This window comes from Leptonychotes weddellii, chromosome 5 (genome assembly GCF_054177405.1).
Source record: "Leptonychotes weddellii isolate Sample4059 chromosome 5, ASM5417740v2, whole genome shotgun sequence".
Lineage (NCBI taxonomy): Eukaryota > Metazoa > Chordata > Mammalia > Carnivora > Phocidae > Leptonychotes > Leptonychotes weddellii.
Window position 1 is genome coordinate 71,886,564 of NC_138373.1, and position 27,946 is coordinate 71,914,509.

At 49.9% G+C, this 27,946-nt stretch overlaps 1 protein-coding gene across 1 annotated transcript in view; it reads right to left on the minus strand.

Moving 5' to 3' along the window:
• The window catches only part of VWF (von Willebrand factor), a gene marked incomplete at its 5' end in the record, with an annotated part of 116,797 nt that overhangs the window by 34,839 nt on the left and 54,012 nt on the right, over positions 1–27,946 (minus strand). Inside the window, 16 exons of the mRNA XM_081818923.1 lie at positions 7–184; positions 488–531; positions 1,458–1,622; positions 4,201–4,344; positions 4,609–4,749; positions 4,846–4,962; positions 7,090–8,468; positions 10,493–10,628; positions 11,304–11,462; positions 12,260–12,416; positions 13,889–14,002; positions 14,207–14,347; positions 16,862–17,008; positions 19,259–19,393; positions 22,004–22,142; positions 23,351–23,454. Of these exons, the coding sequence (XP_081675049.1) occupies positions 7–184; positions 488–531; positions 1,458–1,622; positions 4,201–4,344; positions 4,609–4,749; positions 4,846–4,962; positions 7,090–8,468; positions 10,493–10,628; positions 11,304–11,462; positions 12,260–12,416; positions 13,889–14,002; positions 14,207–14,347; positions 16,862–17,008; positions 19,259–19,393; positions 22,004–22,142; positions 23,351–23,454 (3,400 nt within the window). The remainder of the gene's footprint in view (positions 1–6; positions 185–487; positions 532–1,457; positions 1,623–4,200; positions 4,345–4,608; positions 4,750–4,845; positions 4,963–7,089; positions 8,469–10,492; positions 10,629–11,303; positions 11,463–12,259; positions 12,417–13,888; positions 14,003–14,206; positions 14,348–16,861; positions 17,009–19,258; positions 19,394–22,003; positions 22,143–23,350; positions 23,455–27,946) is intronic.

The window sequence follows — 27,946 nt, forward strand, 5'->3', positions numbered from 1 at the left end:
ACTCACAGGGGCAGGTCCAGCGGCAGCCACAGGTCTCCTCCACCCTGAGAGGGGGCTGGCCATTGGGGCAGGAAGGCCTCGACCCTCGGTCACAGTTGACCCGATGACTCTTCAGCAAGGTCTGGCCATCTGGCAGGCAAGTCACTGTGTGGCACTGGTCTGGCAAGGTCCAGATGTCCCCAGGCTGCAGAAGAAAAAAGCAGATTCAGGCAAGCATAGGCTGAGTCAGTCCTGCCCTAAGCCCATCAACTGGGCAACTGACCCCCTCTAAGGACACAGAGACTAGGACTTGCACATGGGCCCAAGCAGCAAGAAGGCAGAACACAAGATTTACAGGTAAAAACCTACACACACACACACACACACAAAAGCAGGATATAATGGTAAGAGCGAGAACCAGACCAAGACAGAAGGAGGAACAAGGGGGAAAAAGCACCCCAAATACTCATTCTGATCTTTTTTTCAAAGTCAGCTGAAAGGAACTCACCCTCTTCTCGTTCCCATCCTCATCCACACAAACTCTAACGAACCCTGAAACAGACACAAATAAGATCTGAGGTCCCACCCATTATGCAGAAGTTCCAAGCCATTCAAGATGTCTGCTTGGACACCCAGGCTTGTCTGTGAAGTGGACTTCAGTCTGCAAAGGATCTGAGAGGATTCAACCATGAGGATGCGGGTCCACCAAGCTAAGAGGTGGCCATCCTGTGGTTTTTTCCAGCATGCTTTGCAGTTCTTAGTAATTATGGCGACAACAACAGTAAGAACACAGAAATCCCTACAGTGCATAGTCAGTATCTCCTTTTCCCATTTCATATGTAGACCAGTGCCTAGTGAGAGGAAGGGGGAGGAAATGAGGCAAGATCCCCAAAATGTGAAAGAGATCTTTAAGAGTCCTGCCAGGAGAGCTATCTTCCAGCAGGAAAGGGCAATAACTCTGTAGTAGGTATTGACTCACAGCTAGTTACTTAAGGAATATAAATAAAAACAGGTAAAAAAATATCATATACAGTAAAAAAAAAATTCTAAGTCAACTTAAACTATGATACTTTGGTATTAGATTCTATGTTGCTGTTTTTCTAAGGCCCTGTATACTCGTGCTGAGACTGAATATAGGGCGTGGGGAAGAAGACCATGGTCTGCGGGACACTGGGGTTCCCTGCTTCTGTCTTCCACTTCTTTGTCCAAAATCACTCTGCACAAGTAAGCACGGGCTGTCTCTGCTAAAGTCTTGATGGGCAGTTAGGATGGAAGGAGGGCTATACACAGAGAACTTTCTGGTACCCCCTTGGGTGTTTTAGTATGAACTTCCCATGAGCAGAAACTTAAAGGTCCCGGTCTATGTAACTGTCTTCATCAAGGCCTGGCCAACCTCAGGCCAACCTCAGGTCTCTAGAATGGGTTTTGTTTTTGTGTTTTGTATTTTGAGGGAGTAAAAAAGACATGAGGACACTCACCAGAGCACAGCTTGTGGAAGAAGGAATTTCCTAGGGTGGCCATGGTGGAGAGATCTTCGATTCGCTGGAGCCTCAGCACATTGGAGCCGGCGTTTGGGCCTGCCAGCCTCCTCAGCTGGGCCTCATCATACCGATCCCCGATTCCAATGGGGAACACTGTCACTCCTGGGGTTAGCAGAGGAACGAGAAAGGGTCTGTGTCAACCTGCTTTGGTAAGCTGGGCCCCAAATGGACAGAGCTGCAGCTGTACCCAGCATCTGTACAGAGCCTCATATTTTCCAGACGGGTCACATAAACCGACCCTGGGAGCAAGACATTCAGTCAGTCAACCAACGTTAATGACACCACTCTGTGCCGGGTACGATTCTAAGCAATGGGGACACAGTGAGCCGAACAGATGAAGTCCCTGTCTTTGTGGACCTTGCCCTGGGCAGAGACAGACACCAAACACAAAAATAAGTAAATATCCAGCATTTCAGATGTGTATGAGTGCTTAGGAAAAAAACAAAATGTGATATGAGGATGGGAGTGCCCAGGGGTAGGAGCGGGAGTTGCTGTTTCATGCAAGGTGGCTGGAGAAGCATTTGGTGAAGAGATGACATCCGAGCAGAGACCTGAAGTAAGGATTGAAGGAGCCACGAGGATATCCCAAGCAGAGAGAACAGTGAGCGCAAGGGCTCGAGCAGAAGTATGAGTGCATGCTCCAGGGTGGTGGGAACAGAGCAGATAAGAGGGGGTGGAGCACAGACCATGCAAAGCTTCATAGGCCACGTAAGGACATAACATGTTCTCTGAATGAAATGAGAAGCCAGCCAAGACTATGGAGCTAAGGAGTGACATGGGCTAACCGATTTTTTTAAAGATTTGTTTATTTTAGAGGGGGGAGGGGCAGAAAGAGAGGGAGAGAGAGAATCCTCAAGCAGACTCTGCACTGAGCATGGAGCCCAACACAGGGCTCGATCCCAAGACTCTGAGATCATGACCTGAGCCAAAATCAAAAGTTGGGCCCTTAACCGACTGAGCCACCCAAGCGCCCCTGGGCTGACCAATTTTTAAAGGGTCGCTACAGCTGCCATGTTTATTATGAACTACAGGGGACAAGGGTGGCGGCTGGGGTTCCATCAGAAAGCTCTTACAATAGTCCGGGTGGGAGACAAGGGTGACAGTGGTGGGCGTGGTATGGTGCGGTGGGCTTCTCAATATCTTCTGAAGGCAGAGCTGTAGTTTGTGGATGGACTGGACAGGGTCTGAGAGAGAAAGAGGAATCACGGATGCTGAAGTTTTGGGCCTGAGCAGCTGGAAGGATGGAATGCCATTGTCTAAGATGGGAAAGGCTGTGGAAGGAGATTCAGATGTGAATTTGGTTTATGTTGAGTTTCTCTTTAGAACATCGAGGTGGAGTCAAGGTGAGAGATCCAGGCAGGAGACAGGAATATTGAGGTCAGCAGTGTATGAATGGATTTAAACCCATGACACTAAATGAGACTACCCAGGGGGTGAGTGTAAGAAGAGAAGAGAAAATGTCACAGGCCTGAGCCCGGAGTATGTATGTGCCCATTAATAGATGAGAAACTGAGGCTTTGAACAGTTCAATGACTTGCCCTAGAGCATGTCTATTTCCCCCAGACTGCAACTGCTTCCCTTCCAGATGAAAGTCCTTCTTGGGGTTCATGAGAGAAGAAGTGTCTCCATCCTGAAATTCCCCAATTCAGTTCTCCAGAAAGTTCTAGGTATTTGCAGTTGGCTTAAGGTTAGAGCTGATTTTCTACCAGCAACTTTTCTGTTCTTGTTAGCTCATTGTATCATCCAAATGTATATTCTTTCCCTTTTAGGGTCCTTTTCCCTAAAATAATCAATTTTATAAACATGTCTCCTTCATTCATTCAACAAACATTAGATGGCCCCCTATTTTGTGCATCAGGCACAGATGACAGGAAAATAAGCAAGCTGTTGCCCTTGCCCTCAAAGACCCCCAAGTTCTGCAAGAAGCAGATATGTAACAAGCAAATACAATGTCACTTGCACATGTTGAGTTGTTCAGATGTGGTACAGAAAAGGGAGTGGATAACTCTCTTAGGAAGACATCAGAGCAAAGACAACTCCAGAGCAGGGTTCTGAAGGATGACCAAGTCTCCAGATGGCCACTTGAGGACTTAACATCGTTCCACTCACCCAGCGCCTCCTGGGCACCATGCCATCTGCCCTGGCTCACATTCCATTGCTATTCACAGCACAAGTTCACACGGGGCACCAAAGCTGGGTCATGCCCACGCCTGTCCCTGTCCTAAAGCTGCACCCTTTCTCTTGTCCAACCAGCACCCCACCCACTGGTACTGGAAGAGGTTTTTTAGGTTGGTACTGGAAGAGGTCTGATGGTTCCCACGGCCCCATGAGTCACTCTGGCCTCAGACATGGTGAGAGTGGGGACAGAGCAAGGACACCACCTCAAAAAGGAAAGGCGTGAAAGTCTGACCCAGCCCTGGACACAAAGGAAAAGTCTGGAGAAACTACAGGTGACAGCCGAAAGCATGCAGACCAATGAAGGACAAACACATATTTATTACTGTTTGGTTTCTAAGTAACATGGGGATTGGGCGACTTCCTGCTGTTTGAAACCAGGCCACAGGTAGCTCTGTAGCACTCACAACCATCCAGGCCACCCGAAAGCATCCCCTCCCCACCAGCCCACTTTCAGTGCTCTAGTGGTTTAGGAGAGTCTCGGGATCATACACTGGACACTTACGGTTGGACGTGGCGGCATCAGCTGCAGCATCCACTGAATCCGCAGAGACATCCGTGACGAGGATGACCACTGCCTTCGAGGCTCCGGGCCTGGCACCATGCACTTCGGAGGTGACATATCGCACAGCATACTCCAAAGCATCCCCTGAGAATGGAAAACAGCCCACACCGAGTCAGTCCTGACAGCAGGAACGCCGGGTCTCCTGTCTCATGGCAGATCCTTAGGTGGTCAAAATGGAACGATTCAGAGACAGAGAAACACACACTGAGATCCAGGAGAGCAGCTAGGCCCGCACACTTTCCCAGAAAGGAAACTAGCCCAACGAGCCAAGGGACCGGCCAAGGTCACTCAGTCCCGGATGCCAAGAATTGAGACCAGACAAAGCTCCCGGCCGCAGCAGCAAGTTACCGATGTGGCTGAGGCCTCCCTCCCGCTGCATGAGGTCCACGTGGCTCAGGAGGTGAGCTTTCTCATAGGCCACGTTCCATGGCACAGCCGTGGTGGTGGAGCTCCCGTATTGCAGCACCGAGACCTGCGTGAGCCGGGGCCCTGACAGGAAAGATGACGTGGGAATCATAGCCTGGATCGGGCGGAGCCCCCCAGAAAGCACTCCTTCCCCACCGGCTCCTCCAGGGCACCACTTACCTAGATTAGTTCTTGAAATGAAAGCCTTGGCAAAACTCTTCATCTCCTCAAAGTAAGAATTGGGAAAACTGGAGGAGCCGTCCAGGAGGAGGGCCACGTCCAGGGGCTGGCTGCAGTCTGTGAAGAGAGCAGAGGGTAAGCACACAGGGGCTGGCTGCCAGGCCCCCTGCAGCTCACAGCACATCCAAGGGCAAGCAGGATGCTGCCGGCCGCTCGGCACCACAAAGGGGAGGGTGTCTCCACTGGTCCTGCACAGTGGGAACACGGGCCCGGGAGGAGCGAGAGGGGCCCATGAGTGCCCCAGGTCTGGACATACTGGAAAGGCAGTTTATATGCCTACAGATGAAAGCGAGAGGCATTGGCTCCCTCAGTAACTGGAGGCTGCAACTCTTCTAGAACTGAACAAAGTACCAGAATGGCACAACAGGGAGATGGATGGCTAAAGGAGATGGAGTGGCAGCTGAGGGCTGGGGAACGAGCTTGTGTGCCATGAGGTGTTAGGGCCGGTGAAGGTGCTGTAAGGTGGTCCAGCTGTACGTGACTGGCACTCGTGGTAATGTTTGGGCAGAGCCATGATCACAGTGCAGAAACAACCTCTGGCCGAAAAGCCATCCCGAGATTTGATAAGACGATGCTACTACTATTCTCCTCAGCACAAATACCACAAGAATGTCAATAAATCTGTGGCTCTGGTTAAAACCAAAACCAAGACACAAAGGCACTTACAACAAGTGTGAGGATCAGGAGACGTTTAAAGAAAGTTATTCTGGTGTTAGTCTTTCATTCCTTGGGTAATACCCAATAGTGGAATTACTGGATCATATGGTAATTCTATTTTTAACTTTTTGAGTAACCTCCATACTCTTTTCCACCAATTTGCATTCCTGCCAACAGTGCACAAGGATTCCTTTTTTTCCACACCCTCGAAAAGATATAGGCATCCCTCCGTTTACAGCAGCATTATTTACAGTAGCCAAGACATGGGAAGCAGCCCAAGTGTCCATCCATAGAGAGTGGATAAGAAGATGTGGTATAAATACACACACACACACACACACACACTGTACTATTATTCAGCCATGAAGAAGAATGAAGTATTGCCATTTGCAACAACGTGGATAGAACTAGAGGGCTGACCTAATGCTAAGTGAAATAAGTCAGAGAAATACAAATACCATATGATTTTACTCATATGTGGAATTCAAGAAACAAAACAAACAAAGAAAAAAGAGACAAACGAAAAAAACAAACTCTTAACTACAGAGAACTAACTAGTGGTTGCCAGAGGGGAGGTAGGGAGGAGGGGTGAGATAGGTAAAGGGAATTAAGAGCACACTTATCGTGATGAGCACTGAGAAATGTGTAGAATTGTTGAATCACAATGGTGTACACCTGAAACTAATATGACACTGTGTGTAAATTATACTTCAATTAAAAAAAACAATAAAGCTCTTAGGAAAAAAAAGAAGTTAGTTATTCTGGATGGTCCCGAATACTCCAAGGAATGTCTTGAACACTCTGCTCAAGAACTAGGACCTGATTAGACATTAGCATCAGTTAAGAAGGCAGTCACCTAGCTCTGGTGGCAACCAGTTTTTGAGCACTTGGCTATGTGCTGAGTACTGTTCTAAGCATTTTACAAGCACTATTGTTATCCCCATTTTACAGATGAGCAGACATATACACAGAGGTACTCGCTCAAAATTACCCCCAAATTATTACCAAAAATAAATTGCCCCAAATTACCCAGCTGGTAAGGGGCAAGAGTTGAATTTCAAACTAAGGTGGTCCGGCTCCAGAATCCGAGGGTTAAACCTGTCACCTAACTTCCTGGCCTTGCCCCAGAGATCACCAGCTACTTAAGTGATTGTATCCATCCAGCGTGGTCAAAGCTGAGAGCCACTACATTTAACAGGTTACCTCCAAGCAAGGCATGGGATTGGGTAGTGATGAGGCTGTGTGATAAAGCAAGACTTGTATTTTTCACTCTATATCCTTGACATTGTTCACATTTTAACAATAGCCTCGAGTAACCTTTGAATTTACAAGCACACTCAATAAGAAAAGATCCTCCTGCCGCCAAAAGATCACAGATGCAACTCCCTGGCTGGGAGGTGAGGAAACAAGGCCCTCTAAAGGCCAGGGTTTGACTGAAGGCACAGAGCAGGGAAGCAAGATTGAACCCAAGAATTGCACCTCCACCAGCCCTCAGCAGCCCTCACATCAGGCAAGGTGCCCACCGACCTGGGGTGGGGGCGAGGGTGGGGGGCTGCGGCCCCTCTCCAGAGCAGCACCTCTGCAGCACCAGATCAGGTGCCTCTCGGGGGAGCGTCTCAAAGTCCTGAATAAGGATGGGGGCATTGGGCCAGCTAATACTCTGCAGCTCCTGCACATCGGCGTGAGGGCCCACTCCAATGGGCACCACCTGGATGTCTCCAGGCATCCGCTTGATCTCATCAGAGGCGGGGTTTCCTGTGACCATGTAGACCAGGTTAGGGACCTGCTCCCGATCCCCCTGGCTGACAGAGAAGCTGTGTTCAGACAGGTACTGCAGGGCCAGCCCGGTGTTGGTCCTGTTGCCGCCCCGGTATCGGATCTCCCGCACGTGCTGCAGGACCTCCGCCTTGGCCTGGGTGTCGCTGAAGGTGTGCTCCACGGCCACCGTGTAGGAGTACTGCAGCACCATGACACGGATGCTGTCCTGGCCCACGTCCATCCGCTGAATCACCTCCTCCATGAACTCCCTACTCTTGTTAAAGTTGGCCTCACCAATTTTGTCCGACCCTTCCAGGACAAACACCACATCCAGAACCACGGAGTTCCTTTTGGGTCCCGAAGAGGGAACCCCCAAGAGCTCCGGACCCACAGTGACCGGGACCATAGAGGGGTGCTGAGTAGGGGCAGGTGCTTCCGGGGCAAGGTCACAGAGGTAGCTGATAATCTCGTCTCTTCGCTGCTCCAGCTCGTCCACACCACTGAGCACAAAGGCCTTGTTCTCGGGGGCCTGCTTCTCGATGTTTCGGATCTGCTTGAGGTTGGCATGGGGCCCGATGCCCACGGGGATCACAATGACTTTCTTCTTCTTCAGGCCCTGCACGTAGCGGACCAAATTCCGGGCCAGCCTCGGGGGCTCCTGGCTGGCCATGAGGAGCAGCGAGATGCGGGACGCTTCAGGGCGGTCGATCTTGCCGAAGATCTGGAACAGTGTGTACTTCAAGACCTCGCTGGTGGAGGCCACCTCGCTGCCCACGTACTTCACCTGGCTGGCAATGCGCCGCAGCTCCGAGGGTCGCTTCCGGTCCTTGAGCTCGATGTAGGCATGGGAGCCATCGTGGTACTCCACCACGGCCACGCGGATCCGCTTCTGGGAGATGTGCAGACGCTCCATCATGCCCACCACAAAGACTTTCAGCACTTCAAACTCGTCCTCAGACAGCTTGGAGGAGCCATCTAGCAGGAAAACCAGGTCCAGAAGCTTGCTGCAGTAGAAGTCATGGAGAGGTGGCTCTGGGGTGTCCTCCGCATATGGGGTGGTGGAGCCAATGGGGCCTTCCGTGGGGGGCACCACGAGGCCTCCAGGTTCCCTGCAGGCCTCACAGGTGAGGTTGACGCCCTCACAATGACTGCAGTAGGGAGAGAAAACCAGAAATGGTTCAGGAAGGACCTCTGGGCACTTCTCAGCCTTATCTAGAACCATTCCAGCCTTCCCAGAGAATGACCTGCCAGGCCTACCTGAGCTGAGCTCCCAGAGACCACTCCCCTACCCAAGTGGCACATCATTTTTTAACATAGGTCCCCAAATAGCACCCCTACACATGCAGCAAAGGCCTCCCTTTCTTCTAGAAGCCAAAGCTCCAACCCCTCGTAGCACCTGAGGAAGACTCTTTCTTGCTTCTAGGCCATCCACACAGTCCTTCAAAGTCAATGTCTTTTCAACCTACACCTCTAGCAGCATAAATACTTAATTCTAATCCAAACTCTCTCCCAAGTGTCTCCAAAAACAAATATCGCTCTAAAATGTTGATGCTGGCCAAGGCATGTGAATGTCCTATTGAAGATAAATGCTTTACCGCATTTATTGTACCAAAATTTAAGCTGAATAAATGTTGTACCATGTTTAATACACTGGGCCTTAAAAAAAACAGAAAAAAGTGGAATGAAAACATTTTGGAAAGATGAACAAAGATTCAAAATCCCAACTTTATCCCAAAACAAAGTTGGAAATAGTATTCAGGAAGGTCCAAGATGTTAGGGGAAAAGACAGTGGCTCGATCATTCCTCCAACAACCATGTGGTGAGCACCTGTCATGTGCCAGGGAGAGGCTAGGCCCTGCACCGAGCCCCAAGCACATACCCCAAGTCTGTAGCAGGGCCTTTGCCCTCCCATAAATTCCAGCACTACCAGGCCAAGTTTCCAGTCCCTTCTGGTCACTCCTCACCAGTGTCTCAGAAATGGCAAGGTATGCCAGACCACAGGTGAAATCAAGTTGCCCTATGGGAGAGACCCATAGAGGCCAGGACTTTCTCCTATTCTGATGCTCTGCCTTCGAAGTAACTTGCCTTCAGCACCCCCAGTAAAGCCGAGAGGCAGCAGTGCCCTGAGCCCTGAGAAGCGTCCCCTGTGGCTTGCCTCCCAGGTGATGTCCCCAGCCTGCTTTGGAATTATCGTCCACAGCTGTCTGAAGCCAAGATATGCACCCTGGTAGATGCCCTTCCCCACGGGCCAGCAGGGGGAGGTTGGGAGAGGGCTCTAAGCTCTCATGCCTGTGTGGCTCAGAACCCCAAGCCAGTGTTGGATTCATCCCCTTCTTTATTCCTTACAGCCTCTGTTTCAACATGGGGAAGGAAGGCAGGCAGGATCTTACTGGAAGTTAATTCCTACTTCCCCGTGGCCCACACGATTTATTGCTTCAATCCTTCGTTAACAACGCATGAGTGACATACTTTCTAGTTTCCTGTGTCTGCTAGAAAATTTACCCCAGGCAGTGTTCCCCCTTGTTTGTACAGATGGCGGCAGCAGGATCTGATTCTGGCAGCTGTGGCCACAGCCCTTCCCCAGAAAATTTAAGTTCTCAAGTTCAAGTTCCCATAAGGCTCTATCAGTGTCAGGGTGTGGTGTTAAACACATCAACGTCTGAATACATGTTCCCTACTTGGGAGCAGAGCTTCAGAAAACTCAGAGCCCACCCTGAGGACTCCTTCTCACCTCCACAAAGGCCAGTTCCCAGAGGCAATCCAAGTGAGAGCCCGGGGTGCAGTGATGAGTGTCTTCCCTCCCAAATATGAAAGTCCCATCCGGGGACCTCGGCTGTGGCCCCAGGGTGTCTATGTCACACGAAGGGGTTAGGGCTCTGAGTAAAGAAGAAATTTGACTTCCAAAGGCACCTGTCCTTGGACTAGATGTGACCTCCAGGGGCAGTAAGAGTACCTCCTTCCTTAAGTGAGAAGAGGCTAAAAACCCCAGCCTCTTAAGAGGTGTTTTCTGGGGAAGCAATGTGGTCTGTTCTTAAAGAAAGAGAGGCAAATTCTAGAAATAAAACAAACTCAACACTCAACTTCTCAATCCACACAGCAGAGTTCTTCCCTGAGCAGGACCCTGAGAAGAGAGTGAAACCCTTCACTTCAAACACCAGGGGGTCTGTTTTACCAAATCTGGCAGTGCTCGGGGTCATCGGGGTTCAAGGTGATCTTCTTTCCCGGGGCCAAGCGACGACCAGCCACCTCACACACAGGACAATCTTCAGGGTCGATGCAAGTCTGCAAAAGCTCGTCCAGGATTTTCCCTGCATGACACATCCCTCGTTAGCAGGCAAAACTTCACCTTTCCCACAAGGAAGACTCAGTTTTAACTTAAGGGGCCCATCCCGGAAGCTGGTTCTTGCCTGCCTCCCCCAAGGGGCACCTCAGCACTTAGGGAGCAACTTTCCCTCTTTGGGCCTTGATTTATCCCTCTGCCACACCGGGCAGGGGTCTTCCTTCACCCTCCCTCACCGCACCCAAGCCTCAGGACAAATGAAATCTTCTCTCCAAGGGTCATTTCACGCCAGCAAAGAATATAGCTGATGACTCCATGTCTGTGCTACCCCCTAGAGTTGCCAGTAGCCACAGGTGACAAGTTAAATTTAAATGTGAATTGACACCAAACAAAACTGAAAATTCAATTCCTCAGACACAGGAGGAACTTTTCCACTTCAGCAGAACTTTCCCATCCTGGCAGAACTTTCTATCAGAAAGTGCTCTCGGTGATAAGCCCATGAATAGGGGTGCCCCAGCACACTGCACAGGAGCTCAACCTGACAAAAGCCTGGCTGGCCTGGCTTGGATGAAAGGCCACCTAGAAGCAGGGCCAGTGGGGCAGGGATGGGGACAGGGCAGCGCTGGGCGAGGCTGAGGACGAGCACGAGGGGGAAGCGCCCTTCCTGAGAGCCCAGCCCAGCCCGCTGGGGCAGGCGCCCTACCTGGAGGGCAGTGTGCATGGCAGCCTTCGACACACTGCACGGGGCACGCCAGCGGCTCGGGGTGCTGGCACGTGGTGGGACAGGCAGGGGCACAGCTGTTAAAGCGCCACTCGCACTCATGCCCATTCTCGTGGAGATTCCTCTCCTCGCAGTTCTGGGCTGTGTAGACAGAACACAATCGGTCTGTGCAACCCGAGAAGCCAGGACTGCACCCAAGTCCCCCAGAGAGATGGTGGTGAGACCCACGGGGGTGATGGCCCTGGGGGAGGCGACGGTGATGACGGGGAACTAAGCAGCATGGCAGTCACCAGGATTCGAGGCCGCCAGGGTTTTGAAGCACCTAACCGGGGGGCGCCTGGGTGGCGCATTCAGTCAGGCATCTGCCTTCAGGTCAGATCATGATCTCAGGGTCCTGGGATCGAGTCCTGGGTCGGGCTCCCTGTTCAGTGGGGAGTTGCTTCTCCCTCTCCCTCTGCCCTTTCCCCTGCTTGCACTCTCTCTCTCAAATAAATAAAATCTTTAAAAAAATAAATAAATAAAGCACCTAACCAGGAACCAAATGGTTCTGAATCAGTTTACCATATAAAAACAATCAGCTGCTCACACTCGAGGAAGAAAGACTCTATAGAAAAGTATGTGTTGCTCATTCACACTGGCAAATACAAAGCATCTAATTAAAGATACTGAATTTAATCACTATATTGACTTCCCTCTTCTCTTCATCGCTGCTCCACCTTCCCCTTCTTCTGGAATTTTTCTACATATTGATGTCTTCAATCGCTGTCCCCCGTCCCTCCTACTCACATCAATGTCCTAACTCCCTTCAGGCCTCGGCCATCCAACCCCAGACAGGCGCTCTGTCTTCTCTCCCACAAAGGAGTCCTCCTGCACCCCCACTTTGAGGTTTTAAAGTCTGAGGGAGGCTACGTGCCACCACAAGGGACATGAGGACTCACGACACAGAGTGGCTGTCCTCCAGGCCACCGCCTTGCCGTGCTGGGCACACACATGGGCGTAGGCAGCAACAGCGTCACAGAAGCAGGCGCAGTCCCCGGGGGACTCACAGGAGCAAGAGTCGTAGATGCAAATGTCCAGGTAGGGCTCAGGGTCCACCTGCAAGGGAGCCTCATGGTGACCTAGGCCTGGGCACTTAGCAACTCTGGCTCTCGGTGGGCGAGAACATTCTGGGGGTCAGGGTAGGGCAATGGGGCCCCGGGTGGAAGGAGACATGCTGGTCAGTGGCCCAAACAGGGAGTGGGTACAGAGGCGTAATTCCCAGCTTCTCATCTGGACTCCAATAAGAAAAGTTGAACACAGGAGTGCTGCTGGCCTTCCACAGAATGTAATATGCCTTAGAATTTTCCAGAACATTCTCTTCGATCCATCTTTCCACATACCTGCTCCACTAGCCAGCCATCCCCATAAGCCACTCCTGGCCTCATGGCTGTTTGGGTGTTTCGACATAAAACAAACAGACATACAAGCTGGTCACCTTCCTCCCTTGCCTCATTCAGCAAAGCGAAGGAGGACACACATTAGGAATGCTCACATTGCCTCGCTGAGGTGCTGTGGTGCTATTCCACTAGACAGCCGGGCTGGCCTGGGCCCCCCTGGACTCTGCCCCCAAGCCCACCCACCCCCCACCCACACTGAACCACAGTAACCACTTCCCACCTCCCCCGCCCCCACACACACAGCTGCCCACACGGGCCTTCTCCAAGGTAGTGGTGATAGGAATGAATCCAGACACTAAGTGGGTCATTGTGTCCAAGACACTCCAGCAACCCTGATTTCCCTGGCCGCCTGGCTCTCGGCATTCCTCCAACTCAGATGCCCAGGGTTTCCACCTAACCGGGCACTTCTGTATACTCTCTGGAGCATCCTCAGGGACTACCAATCAGGGGATGGGAAGAGAAGGAGCGCTGAGGTACAGGAATTCAGCCAGTCGCTCCCACGTGTGGTGCCACAGGGCAGCATGTGTGTATGTGGCTGTGTCCATGTATATATGTAACTAGGTACACGAACCCACACACACACCCACATACATCTGCATGTACAGAGAGAACGTGAGTTCAACTTTGGGGAACTGCTTGTCGCCATTTGAGATAAAGACCCAAAAAGAGGTCATAAAAGGAGGCCTCAAAATCCCTAGAGTCTAGGCCAGAGAAGAGTTTCTGTCAGACAAGAAGCCGGAGCTCAAGGGTTTTGTGAGGGCAGAGGGTGCTCAGGCCAGGCAGGAACAGGAAGATGAAATCCTGGCTTTTGTGTGGGAAACAAGATCATTTGGTGGGGGACAAGCCCTAAGACTGAGGCCAAAAGAGAAGCACTGGCAGGTGCCCAGAAGAGCTACACCTTGCGTGGGAGGAAAAATGATTCACCAGCATCGCCCTCCTCCTACACGGGCCACTATGCTTTCTGTTTCCCAGCCTGAAGCCAAGAAAGGGAGTAAAGAGCTGACGTGATGATATAGATCATTTCCAAGCCTTCAAGGTGGCATCCTCAGTGCGAAGCTCATGCTCCAAGTGCCCGAGCCACAGGGCCAACCCTCTGCACTCTTCTGCCTCCATTTACCCCCCAGCCCTCACCAGCCTGTTGCAGTCCTGGAAAATATCACTGGTGAGGATCCTGCAGGAGGAGTCCACTATCGCCTGCTTCATGATGTTGTTGTGGCAGACAGCAGGAGACGAGTCTAGGGGCACCTGAGGAGCAGGGCAAGAGGACACAGACGGACCTCCAGTCAGTCGACCCAGAAGGATCCAAGAGACCCTCCTGGCCAGCCCTGCCACCTGGCTGTTCATACCACCCCACACCCCACCCCACCCCTCCAGCCCCCATGAGATGGGTGGGGACGTTCTGGGCAGCAGGCCTCGTGGCTCTGGGCCACACGGAGAGCCCAGACATACTTTGCTGGTGCCGGCACACTGCGGGTTCACTTTCCAGGAATTCCCAAAGTCCACCGGGTCCTCTTCCACCTGGAGGCTGCTGCTGGTGAAGTCATTGTTCTGGATGCCATCAAAATTCCCACAAAGGCCACACACCCGCTCCTGACAGACAAGATGAGATCATGAGCATCATAAACCTCAGGGCAAACTCTCTGATTTGGGAAAAGGAGGGCTCCCCGGGGCAACAGGGGGGCAGGCTCATCAGAGAAGGGGCGGCCAGCAGAGGGATGAGGACAGAGACCCAGAAGCAGACCAGGGCAATCGGCAAAGCCAGGTCCCCGCCATGGTCTCTCCCAGGCTTCCTCACGCAGCCCATCTTAAAGCTAAACAAAGGTTATTCACAAAGACGGCAACCCGCCCACATCCCACAGTCCGTCAAGGGCAGAGGTGGAAATCAGGCAGCCTTGGCCCTGGTAGCTCCAGGATAAATCATCTCTCTCCCCAGTAATGCGCTGAGCAGAGAGAAGAGCTGTTTCAACATTATGTCAATGAGAGTGTCCAGGTCCAAAGAGGGAATGTTCTGGTCCTACTTTACTGCGGACAGGCAAGCCCATTATCTGAATGACCGCAGTCTGTCCAGAACAAGCTGGCCAGGATTCTGCCTATACCGAATGCCACCCGGGTCGACATCATATCTCATGTGTCTCCATGTTCACCTCTCATGCGTACAACATGCACGTGTGTGCAGCTACGGGTCCCGAACAAGTCATTACTGAATGAACAGAAACCGTCACATAAGGACTAGGTAAAGAACTAGAAATATCTGGACTGGAAAAGAAACAGTGCAATGCTCTTGAAACATATTTAGAGCCCTGTCTTGGCACAGAGAGATGTGACTTGTTCTATTTCAGATTTGGTTTGGTACAAGGGTGAACTTATTGGGAAACACGTAAGAATGTTCTCACTGTTGAACAAAAGTTCTCATAGCCCCCAGAGTATGGCTCCTGTCCTTGTAAACTACCACTCATCCCAGTCCCTCCTCTCTAGCCACACTGGCCTCCTTGCTCAAACACTCCAAACACCATCCACAGGAGGGCCTTTGCACATGCTATTCCACCTGCCTAAACTCTCTTGTCTGGATATTTATATGACTCACTCCCTCCCTTCCCTGAAGGCTCTGCTATGTCACCTTTGCAGACAGGTCTTATCGGACCAACCAAGCTAAAATAATAGCTCCACTAGAATATGATCTCCACCAGGGTTGTGGTGGGCAACACCATGCCCCCCCCCCAAAGATGTCCAAGTCCTAATCCACACATGGCAAAAGGAACTTTGCAGATGTGATTAGGTTAAGGATCTCAGGATGGAGAGGTGGTCCTGAACAATGTAGGTAGGCTCAGGATAATCACAGGGTCTTACAAGGGGCAGAGGAGGCGTCAGAGTAAGGAGAGTGAGGTGACAGGAGCAGAGAGGGAGATTGGAAGAGGCTGTGCTGTTCGTTTTGAAGATGGAGGATGGGACCATGGGCCAAGGAATGTGGGCAGGCCCCAGAAGCTAGACCAGGCAAAGAAACCGGATTCTCCCCTAAAGCCTCCAGGAGAATGAAGCCCTGCCAACCAGCTTTATACTTTTGACCTCCAGAACCTTAAGATAATAAATTTATGTTGCTGTTTTAAGTCACTAAGTTTGTGGTAGTTTGTTATAGCAGCAACAGGAAACTAAGACAAGTTAAAACATATATATATACACACCCATATATGTACATGTCGGTATGGATGTGTAGATACATATATAGATACATATATGTGTATTTATAATATATATTATACATAATAACAATATCTATATTATATATACACTATATGTGTGTATGTGTGTGTGTACATATATATATATGTATATATGTTTTTTTTCCCTACTTTATCCACAGTGCCCAGAACAGTGCTTGACACATACTAGAACTTAGTAAGGATTTGGTGAATAAACGACTGCATGAATTGTTAATGCTTTCCAAAAAGAGAATGGGTGGCCACAAGAAGTAAGGGCCATGTAGCCTCACCTCAGCGCAGCTGAGATGACCGGTGCTGTCAGATATGCCCCTGAGACTAAATCAGCCACCAGAGTAGACAGAGCACTTGTCCCACACTCATCAGTTAGAAAAACAAAGTCCCAACACGCTGTCAGAACCTGGCCACAAATACCATCACTTTCACAAAAGCAGGGTATCAGCAGTTCTGCAAATAGCTCTCAAACCGGGCTGGTCGATGGCTCGATGGCAAGGCCACACCCCAAAACATTTCGCAGGGTTATCATAATAGTGTACGTGATCGGTTTGCCTCTTCAGGTTAAGAAACCTTAAGAAAAGCTGTTGCCTGATCTTTCGTTTCCTTCTTTTGTGGATATAAACTGCATGCCTAGCAAGGCTAGTCAAGGAACTGTTTGCTGGGTTGGGGGGGTGGGGGGACACCCACCATCTTTCCTACATGAGGCTAACTCAGGAAAACAGCCAAAGCTGACTCCAGGGACCTGGAATCCATGGTCATACTTGTGTCAGGAGGGAGACCGGGCTGGAGGACCACCCACGCTCACCCGCAACGGTGGGCAGGCCAGTGGGCTGAGGAAGGTGCAAACAGTAAGTCACAGACAAGATGAAGAGGAAACAGAAAATCCCCTGACCTGGTATGTCCGCTTCAGGCTCACGGAGATGCTCAGGCGGTGGTCCCAGACCACAGAGAGTGCCTTGCCCAGCAGCAGGATGACATACTGACCCGACTCCACCACCTCAAAGTGGGTCTCATCCTTCATGGGCTTCTTCACATTCACCTGAAGGATGACAAAGCATGAGAACAGGGAGAGTGGAGGGCAGGCAGGAGTAACTGACTCCTCCCTCTACCCCACACCCCTGCCTGCCACCACAGCCCTCCGGAACCACAGGCCGTTTGCCCCACCTGGTCAGAGCATGTCCCTTCCAGGCCAGCACCCTGCCTGGATGTTTCTGGGTCCATTTTGCCTATCACTGGCCAAGAATCCTATGACTAGTGGATGACAGCAGAGGTGGCAGCAAAATCATAATTAGGAGATTGGCCATCTCTGTACCAAAAAATGATTTTTGATACTTGATCATTAAATGCATGTGGTCCCCTAAATTGGTTTTAACATGAATATGATTTGAAGCATCTCTAGGCAATTCATGTAAAAATCTATCCGTTTATATAAATGAGCACTAGACTCTTCCCTTTCCTTCCCCCTTTCCCGCTCCCCAGAGTCCCTGTCACCAGAAGTCACCACTGACAGAACAGGGAGACCATGGCAGAAATCACGGATTTCAGCTTCCAGAAGGACTCTGACCTGAGCCCTTGACTTAGCACAACTGTCGCCAATGCTGAATACTTAGAGCCCATTTCAGCATGTTTGGCTGACTAATTTGTAAAATTGAAGTCATTGCTAAGGGCCTGTCACCCCTTTGCAAGGGTTCTCTCCTTAGTGACATACCACACGCAGAGCTAATCTTAAGTGCGCATCTCCTATTCGATATCACCACGGTCATCCATCCTTTGAAAGAGTCGACACTGCTGACCCACAGTCAATAATGGGGAATTCTCCCCCCAGTCCCCTGAGATCAGTGGTGCATATTTGCAAGAAGGCAGGGATGAGACCGTGGAACAAAATGAAGATACCAGGAGAGGTCTGAGCCCAGAGCCTGGCACTCCCTGGCACTCCACATGCAGATTCTGGGGTTCCACCCAGACCTGTGAGTCAGAATCTCAGGGTGGACTCCAGGGTCAGTATCTTAAGATGCTAGGTGGTTCTTGGGGCGCCTGGGTGGCTCAGTTGGTTAAGCGACTGCCTTCGGCTCAGGTCATGATCCTGGAGTCCTGGGATCGAGTCCCACATCAGGGTCCCAGCTCAGCGGGGAGCCTGCTTCTCCCTCTGACCTTCTCCCCTCTCATGCTGTTTCTCTCTTGCGCGCTCTCTAATACATAAATAACTAAGATGCTAGGTGGTTCTTCTGTGCCCTTCTGAGAACCACTTCATAAACTCTTAGTACACAAGGACTGAATCTCTTTACTTCTCTTTTGAGCTCCCTTAAAAATATTTTATCTGAAAAGAACTGGAAAACATAAGGTAAAAATCCCCCAAAACACCATTACTTCCCAAAATAAATGTTTATGTGTGTTACATATAATGTATACATATATATTTGTGTATATGTCATTTATGTGTATATATACGATGTGTATATTTGTATATATATTATATATGTACAAATTACATGTGCACATGTGTGTATATGTACATATGTATATATGATATACACGTATGTGATAGATGTATAGATATGTAGATATGATAGATATGTATGTGTATATGTGATCTATGTTTATATTATATATGTGTATATGGTGTATGATATATGTATACATGCTATTTATATATTATATATGTATGTGTATACATATGTACATATATATTACATGTGTACGTGTATACACGTATGTGATATATATGTATGTTAAATATGCACATGTGTGTATGAATGTGTGTATATTATATATGTATGTGCATATGTGGATATGATATATATGTATTATGTGTATGGTACATACACGTGTGTGTATATGTACACATGTATGTATGATATGTGTATATCGTGTGTACACATGGGTGCGTGTGTATATTGGTATGTGTATATATAATATGTGTGTATGTTTATATCTATATATTTAATATACAGATACCTATATGAAAGGGAAAGGCCTCCTGCCCTCCAATCCCCACTCCACCCTCCAGAGGTAAGCACTATTCTTTGGCAGATATAGTTACACGTTCTTTTCCACACACATCTCCGCACTTCATTTTATTAAAATGGGATTGCATTATCCATAGTCATCTGCAACTTGTTCTTCTCATAGATTATGTCAAGGTCACATGATACAGCTCTACCTCACGCTCTTTAATGGCTGTACAATATCCCATCACACAAGTTCTAAACAATGCTTGATACCTGCTCTTAATCAGCTGACAGAAGAACAAAGGGGGTATGAGGGTGGAGGGGATAAGGCTGGCACTCACCTCCCCATCAAACAGTTCAATCTCTCCTCCTTCCACCAGGATGGTGACCCGCTTCTTGCATTTCACTGAAGGGTAGCTGCACCCTTCGTTCCCCACCAGGATCCGGAAGGTCCCAGGATTACTGTCACAGTAATCCTGGAGAAAGGGGGTGCCAGGAGAGAAATATTATCTCTGCTACCTCTCCCCAGATCAGAAGATGGATATCTCACCATCTCAGACCATTGAAGGATACGTGTTAAAGGATGTTACCATTCCATGCACATGTGTGTGTGCGTGCATGTGTGACAGAGGGACAGAGAGAATGAAATTGAGAGAAAGGGAAAGAGAACGAGATGGGGGTGGGGAGAGAACGGACAGGTTTATCATCTTCAGCCATTACATATGAACCAGAATGCAAGCACGAGGAAGAGAAGGAGGGAGAGAGGGAGAGAGGGAAATGGCCTGTGGTATGCTTTGCTGAACATATCAGCCTAAAGGCCCCTACCTAGAACCTGTTAGTGCTTAGTCTTACCCAGCTAACTAGGACAGTTTGACCACATTGGCACTTTGTGGCTCTCAATTCTGATTGAATCCCTCTGGACTGCTGGCCCAGAAATGTAACCAAAGGTCATTTGACACAGCTCCATGGTGCTGAGCTACCACCTCTGGTTGGGAATAGAGGATGAAGAAGTGCTGGTCCCTTGCTGGTCAGTTGCATAGAAAATTAAGGAAGGAGGGACACATTTCTAGCAAATATCTCCCCATGGTGACTATTGCTGTGGTATGACAGGAGAAAAAAAAAGACACTCAGGAAAAGGTGTGAGCCTTGGTTCTGCCACTTATTAGATACATTGAGCAAGTCACTTACCTCTTTGACACCCCCCCACACACACACATACACATGCACACACACAATCTGCCCCTCTAAAAGACAGAATCAGCCAATACTGGGATTAAGTTAAATGGGTCTGTGTTGAGTTAATGGGATTGTGGAGGGTAAATGAGGGAACAAAGATACAGGTGCTTTATACATGGTTCTTGTCATCAGCTGAGATTTGGCTAAAAAAGAGTCAAGTCGGGGCGCCTGGGTGGCTCAGTTGTTAAGCATCCGCCTTCAGCTCAGGTCATGATCCCAGGGTCCTGGGATCGAGCCCCACATCGGGCTCCCTGCTGAGCGGGAAGCCTGCTTCTCCCTCTACCACTCCCCCTGCTTGTGTTCCTGCTCTCGCTATCTCTCTCTGTCAAATAAATAAATAAAATCTTAAAAAAAAAAAAAGAGTCAAGTCTTGATAAGGAAGAAGGGAGAAAAGGGAGGATCCAGGACAAAGTATCAGAAGGGACAAAAGGACTAGCTATGAAGGAAAACAAGCAACCCACAAAGAAGCACAATTTGAAAGGGACTGTAAAACTGGCCCACTTGGGAAAGCTTTGTCTGGGCGGGGGAAAAGCTGGGGAGCAGTAGATCTGGCCAGTTACTTCTCATGGCACTGAATTAGTCATGTTTTCTGGATGCTCATATTTGAAATTGGCTGGGTGGTTGAGTTCTAGGGCTGGTGTACCTCATCTTTTGCTACCAAGGTTGGGAGGCAGATAATCAAAAGACGGGCTGCCATATATAATCTGCAGCAAAGTTCCAGAGCAGAATACATGCCAGGTTCATAAGTGTCAGTAAAACCATGTCATGATGTACATGCCCTGTGTCCCCAATACACTGCATGCCTCTCTGGGGCCACACTGGGGCATGGGAGATAGAGGCTCGGTTAGTTGGTGTTATTGCTCACTCCCAGCATGCTCTGCGCACAGCGCCTCAGTGCTGCTGCCCGTTCCGCCCCACTCCCAGCATGCTCTGTGCAAGCTGCTCGCGCTACTGCTGGTTCCGCCCCCCTCCCAGCATGCTCTGCAGACATGCATGCTCAGGCACCCTCACTGCCTGACTCATGGGGCCCCACAGGTCTGTCTCTGGGGCTGAGGCTCCTAGGGGTTTGTGGTCCTCCCTTTAGACCACGCCAAGCTCCTCCCGCTCCTCCCGAGAATGGAGACAGAGAGACCACATTTGTTTAAAGCTTCACAGTCAAGTTGTCTCATCCCTCATGAGAAAAGCACTCATACCTCCTTGCTTACTCACTTTGGTGTCAACCAGCAAGAGGAGCTTACAGGAGTCCACACGGTGGAGAGAGGGAGGTAGAGGGGCCGGTGCCCTCACTCACCAGCTAGGATTTCCTGGGCAATGTGACTTTTCTGTACCCTGCCCCCCTTCTGAACGGCACTAGGTTGGAAATGGAAATGGCGGACAATAGGATCATAGGGCAGGAAGCCGACTCCAGAGATTATTCCAACTGTCCTGTCCTGGGCCGCTCACCAGGGCACTAGCAGTGAGGGTGACAGGGCTCGGTCTAGCCTGGGCTCCCCTTCCCACTGTGCGTCCTGACAGGCTGTGTCTGCCAGAAGGAACCGATGCGTTTTTCTAACTCCATGTGGGTGCTAACTTGGGCTGGTGGTTGCCTTGCCCCCACACCCATCCCAGTCAACAAAGGAGCTTCTGCCCTGTCCTCGTGAGTCTCCAGGTCAGCTGAAGGAAAATGGACCATTGCTCTGAGTTTCAGGCCCCTCTTTTATGGGCTGGAAAATTGCTGCAGTAGAAATCAGCCCCGGGACTCTTTCTATAGACAGAACAGCAGAGTCTGACCCAGAAACCCCCAAAGGGCAGTCAGCAGCTCCTGGCCCCTCCGAGAGACAGACAGCATCCCCGCCCTCCCTCACTCTCACCTGCACCAGGACGTACTGGCACTCCCCGGGGAACAGGTATTTGAGCCCGTCGAAGGTGAAGTAGTGGGCCACGCCGATGGCAGAGCACGTGGCGTCACACACGTGGCCCGTGCAGTTCCACTTCCGGTCCCGACAGACGCTAGGAACAGTAACGGCCAGGATGACCAGCGGGGTACTGTGGCGTGGGGGGCTCTTTGGGGCATTGGGGAACGAGAGACAATGAAGGAACAGATTGCTGTGGGGTGCCACCCAACCCTCCAGGAAGCCTCTAGAAGTGAAGGACCTGCGGGGTGTGGAGGTGGGAAGGCAGTCTGCAGTCATAAACGGTCACATTTTTAGAGCGCAAGGCCAAGGAGGAGAGAGGGAAGCCATGCTGCTCTCCTGTTACAAGGGGAAAAGTGAAGCAAAGAAGCAAACAGGTCCCCCAAGGGGATCGGGTAGCCAGGGGAAGAAGCCCAGATGCTCTGAGGACCCCCTGCTATGAATTTGCTTGAAGTTCAGCCTCCCTGGAAGTTGCTGAGAATGGCCATGGCCATGGGATCTCTACAGAACAGAGACACTGAGGTTGAGAGCCCTCTGAGGTGAACGGGGAGAACTAGACACAACAGAAGGAAAGTTCTGAGCTGGGAAAACAGTGATCAACCATCAACTTCTGCCAGGAGAGGTTTTGTGTGTACATAGCTCTGTTTAAATCTACAGTTATTTGCTCACTGCCACAGCACACATCCCCCACCACCCTGTAACCAGAGCTGACATCAGGAAGCCCATTCTGTGCATCAGAGGTGGTAAGCTCAGACCTCAGGCCCGAGAGACAGCTAAGCCCCTTCCAGGTGCTAGCCCTTCCCGCCTCTGTCCACGTGGGCCTTCCCCTGAAGCTGCGCACAGCCCAGAAGTCATGGCATGATGAGTGAGCCAGTGAAGGGTGGCCACAGAGAAGAAGAAAACCAGCCTCCCTCAGAAGGTCTTTTTTGAACCATGCCATTACAAGGACAGTTGCAGTATGCTTAGAGGACAGTATGAGTCCAGAGAGGGACCTTCCAAACCCCATGCCTTTTGGCAGCTTGTTCACACATGCAATGACCCATATGGGCCAAGGTCCTGCTTGGAAACACTACTCTCCGGGAGAATGTCTATGCAGGGTCAGCACAGGAGAGGACACAGATTCTCCTCCACTTTACAGATAGAGAAACAGTGGCACAGAGAAAAGGAAAAAGAATAACCATGTTCCCCCAGGGTGCTGGAGGCAAGTGCCAGAGGCCCTGTGGCTGTGTCGGTTCCCGCGTCCCCACTCCCGCTCACCCCACCCCAATGGCTCGGTCCCCAGGCAAGCCTCTCCCGGGGGCTCACCAAGTGTTGCAGTCAATTTTCACAGTTTCTCCTGGGGCATACTCTCTGCCTTGGTGGAAGCAGGGACACCTTTCCAGCGCCACACACTTGTTCTCATGTCGGACCTAAGGGAAAGGAAGCCAAATGTCTTGGGGGCCATAGTGAGTGATCTAAAGCCCTGCTAGGAAGACAGCCTCGGCCACAGGCCAGGCCAGGGAACCCACATGCAGGCTGGGGCTCAGCAAACATGCGCATCCATCCACACGGACCTCCCCCCACCCTGTCGCCGCTCAGCTGGAGACACTCCGACCACCGTCTGCCTTCATACCCTGCTGGGACCGTGGTGGAGACTGGTAATCTATGGCCAAAGCCCCTGGAATGTGCATATCTTAGACGCAGTAATTCCACGCAGAGGATTTCTCCAAAGGAAATAGACTTAGGGACAAAGGTTAACGTAGAATCATTTATCATTGCAAAAAATGGAAACAACCAAGTGTTTGACAATAGGAAAATGATGAACTCCATTAAGGAATCGCCAGGTAACGGTGTGCTCTGGAGCTATTGGAAAGGCCCTTTGGAAGACTCTTAAATGCTGTGAGAGATACTGATGCTGTTCATTTTTCAAACAGGGAAAACTGTACATACATATGGTCCCAATTATAAACCTACATATATATATATATATATATATATATATGAAAACTATACACACACACACATATATATATGTATGTCAAAAAAAGACTAGAAGGAAATACAGAAGTTCCATCCAAATCCAAATCCAAGCGATAGAGGAATAGGGGAATTTTATTTTCTTCTTTGGTTTTTAAAGTTTTTTTCCCAAATGTTCATCAATGAGCCTGTATTATGTTTACAACAGAAAAGATGGATGATATATTTAATAAAATTTAAATGCATTTAATATGCTGGGGGTGAAGGCTGCCTACTGGCCATAGACAGGGATGGACCAAAACCAGAGTCTGGGGGCTTGTTCAAGTCCGCAAGCCCGCTCCTCACCCAGTCCCCCGAGATTCTGACACCCTCCACGGGGGTATGCTCTGCTTCCCTGCCCTCCGCCCACAAAGAAAGCACTATGTGAGCATGTTATACTCTTCAGGTCTGTAGGGCCCAGGGGGACAAAAGAAGTAAGACCCACTGGCCCCAATAGGCTCCAGAAGAGCTGTCCAAACCCACTCTGACCCCAGTGTGTAGACATGCTTCTGTCCCAGCCCCAGGAGGCAGCCCTGGACATCTGCTCTGGCATGGCCTAATATAGGTGATTGAAAAGAACCCTGGGTCACCCTCAGGTGGAGGGACCATGACACTTTGGTGCCAGAGCTACCTAAGGGGTGAGAAGCTCCTGGTATGTCAGGATCCGTTTGCTCCAGTCACTACTCAGACAAGCCTGAGTTCCCAGGACTTGGAACCAGACAAAGTCCTGGGGACAGGGCAGTCTTGGCCTGAACAAAGGGCTTTTGTGTCAGGGACCAGAGGCTAAAGTAGTGTGTGTGTGTGTGTGTGTGTGTGTGTGTGTGTGTGTGTGTGTGTGTTGGGAAGGGATGGGAAGAATAGCCTCCATTGCTTAACCACCACCTTCACCCAACCCTAAGTCCTCAACACCTAAGTCAAGGGGGAGGGTTGGAGCACAGACAATGAGGAAGAGGCAGGTCTGCCATGTCCCATTCTCAGAAGACAATGAGCTTAGGCGCCCAGTAGGGAAGATGGCAGCTTGGGAGGCACAGGGAGGGGGCGACCAATGTCTTTCTATCACAGCCTTCATAAGCTGTCACAATTAGGGTTCATTCCCACATATCCATCCCTCTCCCCCAAGATTCATCTGCTCTGACTTAAGTCCAGGGCCTGCCACCTAGTGGCTACTCTAAGAATGACCGATGCATCTGCTGGGGAAGCTCAGCGAGCTCTCCAACACCCACACCTACCACCGATGGACACCAGACAATAAGTCTCCTTATTGGAAACATTATGTGAGACAAAAGTGATGCACAGGGATGGATTCCAGGAGACAGAGTCCTGCTCGCCTCACCTCACCTCACCTTAGCTCACCTCAGCTCACCTCAGCAGAACATGAGCTACCCCTTCTCCTTCGAGCAGGCTGAGTGGAGGCTCCCACACCTCTTGGTCTGCATGCTGGCTGTTTTTACCTCTCTCCAGGATATTCAGCCCGTTGACAAAAAGTCCTGCACACCCATGGCTCAGGTGGCCCTCCCCCAGCCCAGGGGTGAGTCCCAACCCCACTCCAGTGGACATAAACTTCAATCCCAGCTTGGTCATGAGATAATGCCACCACTGAGCAGCTCCCATTTCCTCCTCCTGCGCTCTCACTGACAAACCACATGGCTCCTTTCTGCCCTGACTCACTGATGGATTACAGTATTAAAATAGGACCTTGGTACTGGAGGAGGACTGCTATAGACAACAGGGGTGTGGAGTTAGTTCCACAAGTGACAGCTAGAGAGGGGACAAAGCATAACCTTAAAAGGAAAGAAGAGGGTTTCCAGGCCTCACCTCAGTCCTGGCTCCGACTTGGGAGAGAAGATCAAATAACACCAGCCCAGCCAAAAACACCCAGAGAGCCCTAAAGCATTAAAAAAAAATCCCTGGAGATAGAAAAATAAAAGCACAACACAGGGGATGAACAGGATCTAGATGAGGACTGGGCAGACATGTAGGGTAAGCCAGGATAGCAGTCCCCAACTGGGAAACGTCGCTTGAACATCATGTTCAAAATGAAGAGAACCATCTCTGCCTAGTGTTTGTTCCTTTGGGACACCAGAAGAATAAGATAAAGTTAACAAATGCCCTTCCAAGACTTTGGAAGAAAATAGGCAGAAATCGTTGTCACTATTCATCAACCTGGGACATCCTGAGGAAGAATGGTTCATGCCAAGAACATGGTACTAGGTCTTGGACAGCTTCAAGAAAAATTATGAAGTAGAAAAAAATTGGTTTTGTTACTCTTCTGTGAAAAGGCCCCATCCCCGCCCCCCGCCAGCCCCCTTGCATGAACACCATACTGACCCATTCTCCAAAATCTTTTTTGCCTTCCAACTATCCTTTGTTCGTTCTCCCTATCCCATCAATACTTCCAGCTCAACGCAGCTGATTTCAACTAAATGTTTGTTAAGGAGGAAAGAATCTGATTCAATAATTCATACTAAGGGGTGAATGACTTCCTATGAGGATTTATAAGTCTGTAAGCTTTCTAAAACTCCTGTTAACCAAAATGAATTTATGCTTATTATATGTCAGTAAATCTGATTAGGTGACCAATCATATAAGGAGTCAGAGATATTTTTGAGACAGAAAGGTTTTTGGGCCTTTTAAAATTACATCTCATAGGATTTACAGTGCCCACATGTGAGGCCCACCCTGGATGGGCCCCAGAGCCCCAAACTCCCCATTTCAAAAAAGCAATGCCAAAGTCTTTTTACTCTTCATATTGGGTCAGTGAGAAAACCAGGCATCAAAGGACCAGAGAGATGAACATGTTTCCCAACTGCCAAGGGCTTCCTCATAGCAGCTGAACTAGGTACCAGCTAGGAAAGTGTCACTACTAGATTTAGGAGGGTAAGTGAGCATCCCCCAAACAGGGGTGCCACACTTTCCAAGACCACCTCACTGGAGGGAGGGAGGCAAATAGGGCTGAAGGAGCCCAGTCGGACTCAGGAAACCAGGATTTCCACTATAGAACTATGTAGCCTTGGTTCTGGTGGTTCTGGTTCCTGTCTTTCCTCAGACTCCCGTGTGATAGAAAGGGCAGAAATCATGAGTCTTTAGGGCTTCTCACTTCCCCACTGGATACTGTTCCTGAAGAGAATTAACAGGGTGGCTGGAATGAGTGAGCTGGACAGTGGGTTGTGCTTTGCTGTCACCTCGTGGTGAAAGTGGGTAATAGTCTAACAAAGGCAAATTCACTCAATTTTTGAACTAAAGAAAAAGAGAAATTTTTCTAATACAACCCCCTTATTTGTTTGATCTTATGGGCCTCCGAATGTGGACACTGAGGTCTTAAAATTGCTCCCAGTGTGTGCTGATTTCCTATAGCATCTCTCCGTTCATAATATGATTCATAGTTTTTCTCCCCAAGCTTCTAACAGCGGTCATCAAAGTACCACTTATTAAAGCAACTTCCATGGCCCCGCCACTGTCACCGCCAGTCCTCCCAACCGCCCTCCTAACCCAGTTTTACAGGTGAGAAAAATCAGACTCAAAGATTGTAAATGACTTGCCACTCTGTTAAGTAAAAGTCAGGAGCCAGGATTCACACCCGGAAGGACGGGACTTCAAGTCAGTGCCTTTTCCACGCAGCCTCTCCACCAACAGTTTATCAGGGAGGGCGGCACTGGCCACATATCGAAGGCATCCCTCTGACTTTGTTCCATGCAAAGAGACCTCTGCACCAGCGGAAGGAGCAGATGAAGTGGCCAGGAAACCCCATCTCTAAGCAGGTGCCAAGCCTGGCACAAACTGCAAAGAGGAGGGACCCCCAATCCATTCCCAACATTTTCAGACAGTTGCTGCTGGCCTTACAGTAGATGCTGAGTGATGCCTTGTACAGGGAGAGGCGGTCTTCAACCGAGAGCAGCACTGCTCAAA